Below are 13,065 nucleotides of genomic sequence, written 5' to 3' on the forward strand. Positions count from 1 at the left end.
GGTGTGGATAGGGAATGCTTTCCAAATATCCTAGCTCATCCTTTTCCCATTCTCTCTTTCTCTCTCTCTCTCTCTTCAGACATGCTCAGAACTCAGCCCAGCTAATGGACCTGTTCCAGGTCAGATGGACTCAGGGCCAGTGTACCATGGGGACTCACGGCAGCTAAGCGCCTCAGGGGCGCCGGTCAATGGTGCTAGAGAACCCGCCGGGCCCAGTCTGCTGGGGACTGGGGGCCTCTGGCGGGTGGACCAGAAGCCTGACTGGGACGCAGCCCCGGGCCCAGCTCACACTGCTCGCCTGGAAGATGCCCACGATCTGGTGGCCTTTTCGGCGGTGGCCGAAGCTGTATCCTCCTACGGGGCCCTTAGCACCCGCCTCTATGAAACCTTCAACCGTGAGATGAGTCGCGAGGCCGGGAACAACGGCAGGGGACCCCGGCCAGGGCCCGAGGCCTGCTCCGTGGGCAGCGAAGACCTGGACACGCTGCAGACGGCCCTGGCCCTCGCACGGCACGGCATGAAACCACCCAACTGCAACTGCGATGGCCCGGAATGCCCTGACTACCTCGAGTGGCTGGAGGGGAAGATCAAGTCCGTGGTGGTGGAGGCGGGGGAGGAGCGGCCCCGCCTCCCAGGGGAGGCTGGCCTCCCAGCACCCAGCACCAGGCCACTCCTCGGCTCTGAGGTCCCCCAGATACCTCCCCCTGAGGGCCTGCCCTTGTCCCAGAGCGCGCTGAGCATCGCCAAGGAAAAGAACATCAGCCTGCAGACTGCCATCGCCATCGAGGCCCTCACGCAGCTTTCTTCCGCCCTCCCCCAGCCTTCTCACTCCACCGCCCAGGCTTCTTGTCCCCTTCCCGAGGCCTTGTCTCCTCCTGCCCCTTTCAACTCTCCCCAGTCCTACCTCCGGGCTTCCTCGTGGCCTGTGGTCCCCACTGAAGAGCACCCATCCTTTGCTCCTGACAGCCCCGCCTTCCCTCCAGCAACTCCAAGGACTGAGTTTCCCGAAGCCTGGGTCACCGACACCCCACCAGCAACCCCCCGGAACTCCTGGCCCGTGCCCCGCCCGAGCCCCGACCCCATGGCTGAACTGGAGCAGTTGCTGGGCAGCGCCAGTGAGTACATCCAGTCAGTATTCAAGCGGCCCGAGGCCCTGCCCACCAAGCCAAAGGTCAAAATCGAGGCCCCCTCCCCCTCCCCAGCCCCTTCCCCCATCCTCCAGAGGGAGGCCCCCACGCCCTCGTCGGAGCCCGACACCCACCAGAAGGCTCATACGGCCCTGCAGCAGCACCTCCACCACAAGCGCAGCCTCTTCCTCGAACAGACCCACAATGCCACCTTCTCCGCTCCCACGGAGCCTCCCGCTCCTGGCTGGTGGGCCCCCCCAAGCTCGCCTGCCCCCCGGCCTCCAGACAGGCCATCCAAGGAAAAGAAGAAGAAGCTCCCGGCCCCAGCCGGAGGTCCCGTGGGAACCGAGAAAGCCACCTCGGGGATCAAGCCCAGCACCCGGAAGCCCATTCAGATCAAGAAGTCTAAGCCACGGGAAGCACAGCCCCTCTTCCTGCCTCTCCGCCAGATTGTCCTGGAAGGGCTGCGCTCCCCAGCCTCCGAGGAAGTGCAGGCACATACACCTGCCCCCCTTCCCGCCTTGCAGGGCTCTGCTGTCTCCCTGCCCCCAGAACCTTCTCTTGCGCTATTTGCACCAAGTCCCTCTGGGGACAGCCTGCTGCCCCCTACTCAGGAAATGAGGTCCCCCAGCCCCCTGGCAACCCTGCAGCCGGGCTCTGCCGGCCCTCTTCCCCCTGCTGATGACAAACTGGAAGAGCTCATCCGGCAATTTGAGGCTGAATTTGGGGATAGCTTTGGGCTTCCTGGCCCCCCACCTGTGCCCATTCAGGACCCTGAGAACCAGCCAACTTGTCTCCAGGCCCCTGAGAGCATTTTTGCTACCCGTTCCCCCAAGCAGATCAAGATCGAGTCTTCAGGGGCTGTGACCGTGCTCTCCACCACTTGCTTCCATTCAGAGGAGGGAAGCCAGGAGGCCACACCCACCAAGGCCGAGAACCCACTCACACCCACCCTCAGCAGCTTCTTGGAGTCGCCTCTGAAGTACCTGGACACACCCACGAAGAATCTGCTGGACACACCTGCCAAGAGAGCCCAGGCTGAGTTCCCCATCTGCGATTGTGTCGGTAAGTCTGCCTGGGTGTCAGGGAAGGGTGAAAGGCCGTGGCCCGGCAGGCTCAGGTTTCTAGAGTCTGCATTTCATTTTGCAAAGATTTATTGTGTCCTCGCCACTGCACCAAGACCTGGAAGTGCAGAAAGGAGCTCCCAGGCTATTGGAAAAGATAAGAGGGAACCGACGGTGATGTTTTGTGGCAAGTGCCATGGCAGTGGACATGGGCGTAGGTGCTGTGTTTTACAGACTGGGATTGGAAAGGCATTTTGGAGGCCTTCTTGGAGGAGGTGACACTTGTGCTGAGTTCTGCAGGGCCATTACGTAGAAATGAAACATGCCAACAAAAGGGAATAGGTTGGGTAGCTGCTTGGTGACTAGAAGAGCACGGAACTTATTTGGAGTGTTCTTGGTCTGGCAGGAGCAAAAGGGGGAAGGGTGTGTGTTTGTAGGGGGTTGTGAGCAAAAGGTAAGGTGAGGTGAAGCCTGTGAGGTAGACAAGGGCTGGATAGTATGGGGCCCAGGGAGTCATGGTCAGGGGTTTGACTTGATCCCATAGGTAGTAGAGACCTCCTGAAGGTTTTAAAGCAAGGTAATGACCTTGTTGCCATGCACACTTGGAAAGATTATTCTTGCTTGTGTGAAGGAGGAAAGACTTGGGGTAGGGTGGGTGGGATGCTTGTAAGAAAGCTGTCCAGGCAAGAAACAGCAAGGTCCGTAACTACCAGTGGGTAGGGCAAGGAGCAGAGTGAGGGCCTGCAGGAAGGGAAGCTGAGGGCAGCTCAGGTCTCTGCTTTGGTGAGAGCACAGGTGTGGGGGAGAAGTGATGAGCTCAGGTTTGTAAGGACAGAGTTTGAAGCGGCTGAGAGACTGGAGGTCAGGTCTGAATTGCAAGTTTTGACGTAGTCAGCATCCAGGTGATGGTGAAGGTCTAGGGTGGATCAGAGCACTGAGACAGGGGGTCAGTTTTGAGCCCTGGCTGCAGGACTAAAAGCAGGAAGCACCTGGGCCTGTGGGGACTGCTCCAGGTACTGTCTTTGGGCAAGTCACTAATGCTTTGGTTGGCTGCAGGTCCACCCTAGGTTCCCACTGTCTGCTCCTTATGGAGCATACTGTAAAAAAATTCGCTGGTTTCAGATGTTGACCTGAAAAAATTGCATTGATGCTAGAAATGAGCCTGTGGAAGTCTTGTGCTTCTATGGTGCACAAACAGGTCTTGCAAAAAAGCTGTCTTCTGTGCTTGTCGAGACAATTAATAGCAGATAAACTGTGTGACTTATTGGGCTATGTGTTACAGTCGTGAGGAGGTACTGGCCAGCACTGCCCACACCAGCTACCCCAGGCTGCCGGCCAGTTCTGTCTCAAACTGGGGAAGTGACGAGGAGTCATGTGGGGAGCAGGGAAGGGGGCTACAGTGCTTCTCCTTGGAGGTGAACCGATGTGGAGGGCCCTGCCAGATGCTCAGAGACCCCCCTCTAGGATTGTGGTCCTGACCCTGCCCCCACCCCCAGGCTAACCCTGTTCACTATTAGATCTGAGTAGCAATGACAGTCAGTACATGGAGGACACTTGTTCTGTCATAGGAGTTGGTTTCCTACCCTTTTCTCTTTGTGTGGGCCCGTCCCACCTGCCTAGCATTTACTGCCTCATTAGGTGTTTTTTCCCCCTCAAAGGAAGGAAATTTTTCTTACCTGGTGTTTACAACACAGTTAATCCTTAATGCATAGTTTGATTGAGTTGGATTATGGATGTTACATTTGGTTGCACTGGCTTTGTCGTTTGATTTCTGACTCCATCACCTACCAGCTGGGAGACCGTGGGCACGTGGCTTAACCTCTCAGTGTCTCAGGCTCCTAATGCGTAAAATGAAGATGATAGTAGAACCCGCTTCCCAGGGTCACGGTGAGGACCAAATGATGTGATAGGTGTCAGCGCTTAGAACCGTGCCTGGTACATGGTGAGGTCTAGAAAAGCGTTGGCTTGCCCAGTATAACAGGGCAAGAAAAAGACGTGTATTGTAAAGGAAGATAAGTGTTTATTTTGTTTCTCAGTCATTTATTGATTATCTGTTTCTGTACTAATAGACAAAAATTAAGAGAAATGGCTCATCACTCAAGGATTTTTTGGTTTGCTTGGAGAGACGAACTATAAGTGTAAAATAGAATAGCCACCCTTTCAACAGGTGCCTGTCGAGTGCCCTCTGCCTGCGGGCTCTTGCTGTCATGTGAAAGTGGCTGTAATCCATCAGAGTTCCTGGAAATGCCGGGGTTGTCATTGGGAAGGACAGGGTTGATTTAGGAAACTGCTGTTTTGATCTGGGTTTTGAGAACCTCAGTGAGTGCAGATGGGGGCCAGGCGAGAAGGTAGCCAGTGTAGACCAAGAGTGCACGAGCTGGTCGTAGGGCAGCAGAGGGCAAGCTGTGTGCGGGGTTTGTGGCCTGCAGCATGGGGGGTGGGGTGGGGTGGGGCTGAAACCTCATGTTCTCCTGCATTCCCCGGACCTGGGGAGCCCCGACCAGGGAGAACTGGGGAGCCCCGACCAGGGAGAACTGGGCAGCCGAAAGCCAGTGAGCCAAAGAGCAGACGGGAAGGCCAGTGTCCCGGAAGCCCAGCAGGGGGCTGGCAGCTGTTGCCTTGGCTGACAGGGCAGGAGGGCAGTGGCAGTGGACAAGACAGAAGGGGAGCAGAGATTCCCATCGCAGTCAAAGTTTACTGCTCCAATTTGCATTGGGAAACCCCCTCTAAAGACAGAGCTTGAACCAAATCTAATTTGTTAATTAGATTAGGTAATCTAATTAACAAATGCTAAGTAATGGGGAAGTGGCTTAGGTGAAAACAGCAGAAACAAATGGTATGTCAATAATCATCTCACCTCAGTGAAAAGAGTTTAGGAATGAAAAAAAAAAGACTCAGAGGAAGTACTTCCTTGTACATAACTATGGTAGTCTCTATAGTAAACTAGGGGTGATTTTTTTCCTCCTAAGTTTTCTGAATTTTCTATAATTTTTATATTAAAAAATACTTTTAGAGTGCATCTTTAAATTGGTGCAGGGGCATAACCTCGTGGCAGGAGACAGGTTAGGAAGCTATTAAGATGATAGTTTTTATGAAACGCTTGCTCTGTTCCAGGCGCTCTGCCAAGTACTGTACGGCCATCACCTCATCTAAGCCTCCTAACTGCAACACGAGCTGGGTCCTGTCAGGGGCTCCATTTTCTTTTTTCTTCTTGCATGGGCAGGCATTGGGAATCGAACCTGGGTCTCCAGCATGGCAGGCGAGAACTCTGCTTGCTGAGCCACTGCGGCCCCCACATCTGTTTTTTTTTTTTTTTTTTTTTTTAACTTTTTTATTGTATATTATAACATATGTACAAAGCAAAGGAATAATAAAAAAAGCAATAGTTGTCAAAGTACTCTTCAACAAGTATATGCAGGACAGATCCTAGAGTTTGTCATGGGCTACCATATCATCTTCTCAGATTTTTCCTTTGAGCTGCTCCAGAATATGGGAGGCTAGAGGGCTTAAATATTTTATCACCACAATCAACCTCTTTTCTTCCTTTTTTTTTGTGAAAAATAACATATACAAAGAAAAAGCATAAATTTCAAAACACAGCGCCACAGTTAGCTGTAGAACATATTTTAGAGTTTGACATGTGTTACGATTCCACAATTTTAGGTTTTTACTTCTATCTGCTCTAAAAAACTGGAGACTAAAAGAGATATCATTTTAATGATTCAGCAGTCACATTCGTTTGTTAAATCCTACCTTCTCTGTATAATTCCGCCATCATCTTTGATCTTTCTGTCCCTCTCTTTAGGGATGTTTGGGCTATGGCCATTCTAACTTTTTCATTTCGGAAGGGTCTGAGGTGCTCCATTTTAATGATGAGGAAAATAAAGTTAGATCAGATAACTTATCAAGGTCGTCGGTCTGACAAAAGATGGCCATGGGATTTGAACTTTGACAGATGGACTCTCAATTGCCCCGCCACACTGAGATGGAAACTGTTGAGTTGAGAAAAGGAGTCCAACTCAAACAGTGGTGGTAGGAATGAACAGGATGGCCAGAGAAGAAGGGACTGGCTTGGAAACAGCTTCTGTAGGTGCTGGGGTTTGTGATAGGGGAAGCCGTCTTGTTCTCCAGAAGTGTCTGGAGCCTGCGTGACTGGAAGTGACTTCCCATCCGCTCACATGGCAGGATTCATCTTTGTGGACTCAGGCTTGGAACAGGCTTTAGGAAAAAGGCTGCTCACGCTGACATTAATGTCAGCTGGAGACCATATTATTCCAGAAACTCATCCTCTCTCCAGTGGTAGGTAGAGAGGGCCATGTTTCCGGTCGATTTAAGGAAGAATTTTCTAGTGGAGGTGGCCAGTGAAATTTGGAGGCACCATTGAGTTCTGGTAATACACAACTGATGTTAAACTAAGGGAAGAACTTAAAACAAAAGCATGAACCTGCTTGATAGCATGGAGAAAGAACCTAATACTCAAAGTTCTTTGGTGATTTTTGACAAATACAGAATTCTGACCAATATGGACATCACCAGGTCCTCAGAAATCCACACACCAAGAGCCTTGTGTAAAGCCTCATGTAAAAACTACGGGATTCTGAAGGTATGGGTGGGATGCATAGGGCGTCATTCTCTGAATCTTGAGATATGGAATTAGAGCTCCCTTGAAGCTTCAGCAAGTAATTTTAGAAGATGTGAAAGGAAATTCTTTACTCTAGAAGTAGTGTGATATTGTACAGGTTTGCGAAATTGTAGCAAAAGTTCTACTGAGAAGTTCTATACTGAACTATCGCAGTGAGGCATGTTGGTGTGTTTCTCATATTTTGAGGTACACATCAGGGATCCCCAAACAGCTCTGTAACCATCCCATAACACCCTGTCAGGAAGGACAGCGAGCTGCAGGGGCTATTGTTGAGGCCCTTTATATATTTTATACATTTACAAGGAGAACCAGTGTAGGACAGGAAACTATTTCAAATGACATGTTAGGAGGGAAAGCCTCCTTTTATGGTTATGTAATCGGACTTCATCATTTTATAGATGAGGAAACAGGTCCGTGTTTATCATGTGTTAAATACTGAGGTTCCCGTGTACCATCCTCTTTTTTTTTTTTAATTTTTTATTGTGAAAAATAACATATATACAACACAATAAATTTCAAAGCACAAATGGTTGTAGAACAGATTTCAGAATTTGGTGTGGGTTACCATTCCGCAATTTTTAGGTTTTTCCTTCTAGCTGCTTCAAGACACTGGAAACTAAAAGAAATATCAATGTAATGATTTAGCAGTCATACTCATTTGTTAAATCTCATCTCCTCTGTTATAACTCCTCCTTCTCCTTTGATCTTTCTCCCAGTCTGTAGGGGTATTTGGGCCATGCCCACTGTAACTTTTCCATGTAGGAAAGGGCTGTCGGTAATGTGGGATAGGGAGATAGAACTAGTTGATGTGTTCCAGAGGGGCTGGCCGTCGGATCACCCTGTTATTAACACCTGTATTAGCGGGGTACGTGTATTACAGCTCCATGTTAGTTTTTTTTTTCTTTTTTCTTTGTATGTTATATGGTGGGGCCACATTTCATTCTTTTTCCATGTGAGTATCCCCTTATTGCAGCACCATTTGTTGAGTTTTTGTTTTTGTTTGATTTTTCATTTGTTTGCTTGTTTTGGGGAATAGCATGGGCCAGAAATCATACCCAGGTCTCCTGCATGGCAGGCGGGAATTCTACCACTGAACCACCCTCGCATTCACCTCCACATTGGCTTTTTTTTTTTTAAAACATGGGCAGGCACCGGGAATCGAACCCGGGTCCTCTGGCACCGCAGGCAAGCATTCCTGCCTGCTGAGCCACCGTGGCCCGCCCTCCACATTAGCTTTTAAGTCTTGTCCTGATGGTTCTGTGGAACGGCCTGCAGGCAGCTGGAGAAATTAAACCCCAGCAAAAGCAAGAGGGTAGGGACATAGATTTTAGGATTTGTACTTCTAGAATTGCTATGTATTTAACCATTTGATCTTCCTGCCCGAAGGCCAGTATAAGAAAAGCACCTCTTTTTTTCCTGGTGCCTGGTGAGAGGGGGGGGTGAGGGGTGGGCATCATCCAGTGAGTGTGTCCTGTGAGGGGGGGCGGCAGCAGGTCCCGTCAGTGTGGACCACGGCTCTGTACAGGGGACATGTAAACATCTCTGTTCACAATAATATAAAATCTATTTCCTGTAGTTTCTATTTTTGTGAGAACTTGCTTCCCCTCACCCCCCATCCCCCATTCAATTTGACATGAAGAACCTCTGGTCTTTTCAGTATTTTTTTTAGACAAGACAGTGTTTGGACACCAAATGTGGCTCTAAAAATGAGCACAGCTGTGCGCCAGCCTTCAACACAACCCTGGGGTTCTGTGGGAAACGCTAGTTTTACAATAGTTAGTAAATGTAGTGTATCCTTGGATTGATTGTTATGGTGATTTGGTAACTTTTAGGCCAGAACCTTCTGCTTTGGTGTTTACATCCCCAAATTAGAATATTTTGGCACTCAGAGCAACCTCAAGGGACACCCACCCACCCCACACAGTTTGTTATAGTTAGCACAGACATGTTAGATAGCCAAGGGCGTGTTTTTTCCTTTCCTTTCCCTTTTCTCTTCATGTTCTTTTTTATAATTCCTAGTGTTCTTTTATGCCTTCTTATTTTTTCTTAATCAGATTTGCTAGAATTGTATCTATCTTACTAGCTTTGTCAAAGAACAAGACTTAAAATTTGTTCTATTTAATCAGTTTGTACTTTTAAATCTGTATTTCTTCTTTCTAATTTATTCTGGTTGTATATTCTGACTTCTTGATTTGCTCACCCTTGTTGAAAGGTTGTGATGGTTGTGTTTTAATTTGTATTGGGGTGATAACATTTCCCATTTACGCCACATTTCAAGTATACAATTCACGCTCACAATATTGTGCCACCATCACCATCATCCGCTTAGTGGTCAGTTTTTAATGGTCGCGGAAGTGGAATCCAATTAGTTGTATGATCTTGAGTTGTTCAGCTTTAAATCCCTAAAGTTATAGCAGGAAATTGAGGCATTCTGTATGATTGATTGGGAAAAGAAGATGATACAAATAAAACTTTGGTCTCATCTTGACCCCCAGGCATTGAACGTGCACCAGCTCTGGCCAGTCTCCCAGTACCAGTGTGGTAAAAAGAGGAGTTGCTTCAACCTGTGCTTCCAGGCATATTTCAGCCCTTGGGGTTCCCACTGGGGAAGTGCGGGTGCCCCACCTGGTTCATTGTACAGAAAGAGGGGCAAAGGTAGAAGGGTTCATTTAGAAATTATAAATCCAGCTTTCTGATAGGCAGAAATGAGTAGTTTCTTGTGTTGGAGTTTTGTCTGATTACAGAAAGGATACTTTTCATTTTCTCCCCAGCCTAGTACAGAAGTGGAACAGAGCATATTTTTCAATTTTAATGAGAATAAAATTAAGTGCATAGGGTGAAGGAAAAACACCTAGGGCCACATAACTAGCATTTTATAAAAAATTGGATTCCGCTCTCCTGAGCTCTGCCCTGGAGCTTTCTACTATGCCTTTTAGAAAAAAGAGGAAAAAAAAAAAAATCAACTCCACTTCTGCTCTCACTGCTTAAAGCAAGCCATAAAACAGATTTTTCTTTAAGAGGAGTTGAGCCTTTGAGCCTTTTCTTTGCTATGTCACTTTGCCTTTATGGAGAAGGAAAAAAAATTACCAAATATATATCTATTACCCTGGGGACTGAAAGGAAAAATAGTGACTTAACAGCAGGATAGCAAAATGCCTGCTTCCTGAAACCTGGTAAAAGGAACCAAAAGAAACAAAAACAGGAGAATATTCACCCTTAAACCATGAATTCCAAGGGCTTTCTGCCGCTTTAAGTTCAGTTCGATTAAAACTAAAGGGCAATACCAGGGTATTGGGAAAAACAAGAGTGGAGGTACAGTGAGACCCCACTACTTGGAGAGCTGAGCTGGAGACCACCTGGCTAGCAGACGTGCTTTCTGGAAAGTGAGGAATGCAAGCAGGGCACTTTTCTTCCCTTCTGCTCCAGGTTCTCATGTGGATAAGGTCTGGAGTAAGGACAGTAGGTGAAAACCATATCCTAGGAAACCGCTTTATAGCGGAGGGTAAAGAGCACCAAACGGAGGCCCCCATGCAGAGAAAAAGATTTGCCAAACCACAAAAATGTTGTAAACTATGGGGCTTTATTTTAACCTTATGTCTTCTTATCAGAGTGACAAGCTCACTCCAACACGGAGGACTAAACCAAAGACTACTGTATCCATTGTTCTTAGAACTCAACCCAACCCAACCCTCAACCCATAAACACACACACACATAGAGGCATTGGCCCCAACCAGTAGAGTGCATGGAGATGAATTTTCCCAGTTGCAGCTGTCCACAGCAAGCCACATTCCCTTTTCCCCCAAAATGCTGTTGAACTAATCTCTGCCACATCCAGTTCTCTAACTCATTTCCAAGGGAAGAAATTGAGCAGTATCCAAGTAAATAGGAGTTAGGAGAGCCTACACTCCCCTAAGGCCATTTGGCCATGTCTGGGGACATTTTTGGTTGTCTCAACTGGTGTGGTGCTACTGGCTTCTAGGGGGTAGAGACCAGGGATGCTGCTGCGTGTCCTGCAGTGTACAGGACATCCCGGCATAGCAGATAACTATCCAGGGGAAAACATCAGTAGTGCTGAGCTGGAGAAAGCTAGGAGACAAATGTTCCCCATGAGAAGGTTGATTAACAGACAGACAAATAAATAATCCGACGTAAGACCTGTTCACATTCTGTGGAAAAGTGGAGGGACTAATGTAACACTTGAGAAGAAGAGTTGCGCTAGAAAATACTAGAGAACTTTAAACAGCCGATTTATACTTTCGAGGAAGTTGAAGAAAATGTTCACGGTGAAACCAGAAATGAAAGATGTGATATTAGAATAAGGTTACAAAGAAGCCATGAGAGGTATGGATTAAATTCCAGAAGAAAACCCATGCTGTTACAAAGCAATTTACAGCTACGTTAGAAGCTACGAAAAGCAGAATCAGAGCTACAGAAAAGGCAACTCAGTGAGGTGGCAGGACAGGCTTGAAACAGCACTCCCAGGTGGGAAAAGAACTTAGGAACGCGCGTAATCACCCCAGAGACAGTGAGGGACGGCAGGGCAGGAGGGATCCCGCACACAGGTTCATCCTGTTGGGAATTTTGGCAGCATTTGATGGAACAAACTGAACAAGAACAAGAGTGAAAGAATAGAAAACTTCTGAAATGAAGGGAGCTTTTTGATCAGAAATTATCAAGTTCCCAAGGAAAATGAATAGAAGTTGGCAATAATGATTCTAATGAATTTGCAGAATTTCAAGGATGAAGAATCACCTACAAAAAAATGAACCCCCCAAAATCAAGCCGGTCACATAAACTTTTTAAAAAAATTGTTTTAGCTACATGTATATACAAATATGAAATATGTGTGTGTGTATATATATATATATATATGTGTGTTTCGACTCTTTTAAGCACTGCTCAGTACAGTTTTACAAAAGACACACACTTGTGTAACCTACATCTAGATCAAGAAACAGAACCTCCCCAGTACCCCAGAGCCCCTCTCCCCAATTACCTGTCACCTGGCCCCCTGAAGCACCGGTTTGCAGATTACAGGCTGCAGACTAAGTCTGGCCCACTGATGGTGAGCTAAGAATTATACATGGTTGGAAAAAATCAAAAGAAGAAAGTTTGTGACTCATGAACATTCTATGAAATCCAAATTTCAGTGTCCATAAATAAAGTTCTGTTGACACATAGGTACACTCATTTGTTTGTATATCATCTCTAGCTTCTTGTAAAAGCTCTACACCAGAGAGTTGAGTCATTGTCACAGAGACTGCTATGACTGCCTGACTCTTGGCCAAAAAAGTTTGCCAACACCATCCTAGGTAACCACTATTGTAATTTCTAGACACACTGGTTAGTTTTGTCTGTTCTTTAACTTCTCGTACATGGAATCATATGATTCTGTAAATGGAAAAGTATGTACTGTTGTACGTTCTGGCTTCTTTTGTTCAGTGTTGTATTTGTGAGACTCAAATTTGTTGGGTATAGCAGCACCTTTAGAGAACTTCAGCATACTCCCCCCATCCCCCAGAGGGCCAGATCCATCAATTTTAGCATTTTACCATATTTGCTGTATCATTCTATCTATCCGTCTACCTGTCAGTCCATCTGTTTCTCTCTCTCTCTCTCTGTATTTATCTATTTTCAGAACATTTGAGAGTAGTTTATGTGCCTCGTGCTCCTTGAACACATACTTCCATGTACATTTCTTAAGAATGAGGATATCTCTTTATGTTATAGTGCAGTTATGAAGTTCAGGAAATTTAACATTGAGATAATGCTTACGGTCTCTATTTCACTTTTCCCTGTGTCCCAATTATGTCCTTTTGAAACTTTCCTCCTCCATTATTAGATCTAGTCCAAGATCATGTATTACATTTAATTGTCATTGTCTCTGTCTCTCTCTCACTTTTTTTTTCATTTTAAGCATTTTTTATGGTAAAATATAATGTATATACAAAAAAAAGCAATAGTTTTCAAAATGTGTTTTAACAAGTAGTTACAGAACAGATTTCAGAGTTCGGTAGTCATCGTTTCTTTAGTCATTCTTTTTTTTTTTTCTTTTTTTCAGTTGTGGAAACCTATATTCAAAAAAAAAACTTGCATCTCAGTCCCTCCCAATAAACCATTCATTGGAACTTATCACATTCACGACCCTCCATTATCAGAACTTCCCCATCCCCCAAACAGGAAATCTGCTCCCATTATGCATTAACCCCCTTTCGCCTCCTCCTCAGCCC

At 46.7% G+C, this 13,065-nt stretch overlaps 1 protein-coding gene across 7 annotated transcripts in view; it reads left to right on the plus strand.

The window, feature by feature from the left end:
- Nucleotides 1-13,065, plus strand: part of TET3 (tet methylcytosine dioxygenase 3) — a 120,685-nt gene that overhangs the window by 64,793 nt on the left and 42,827 nt on the right. For all 7 annotated transcript variants that reach the window (XM_077134591.1, XM_077134596.1, XM_077134590.1 and 4 more), the window contains one exon: nucleotides 80-2,192. In XM_077134591.1, coding sequence (XP_076990706.1) covers nucleotides 80-2,192 — 2,113 coding nt within the window. The remainder of the gene's footprint in view (nucleotides 1-79; nucleotides 2,193-13,065) is intronic.

The sequence above is a fragment of the Tamandua tetradactyla genome, chromosome 17 (genome assembly GCF_023851605.1).
Source record: "Tamandua tetradactyla isolate mTamTet1 chromosome 17, mTamTet1.pri, whole genome shotgun sequence".
NCBI classification, from domain to species: Eukaryota; Metazoa; Chordata; class Mammalia; order Pilosa; family Myrmecophagidae; genus Tamandua; species Tamandua tetradactyla.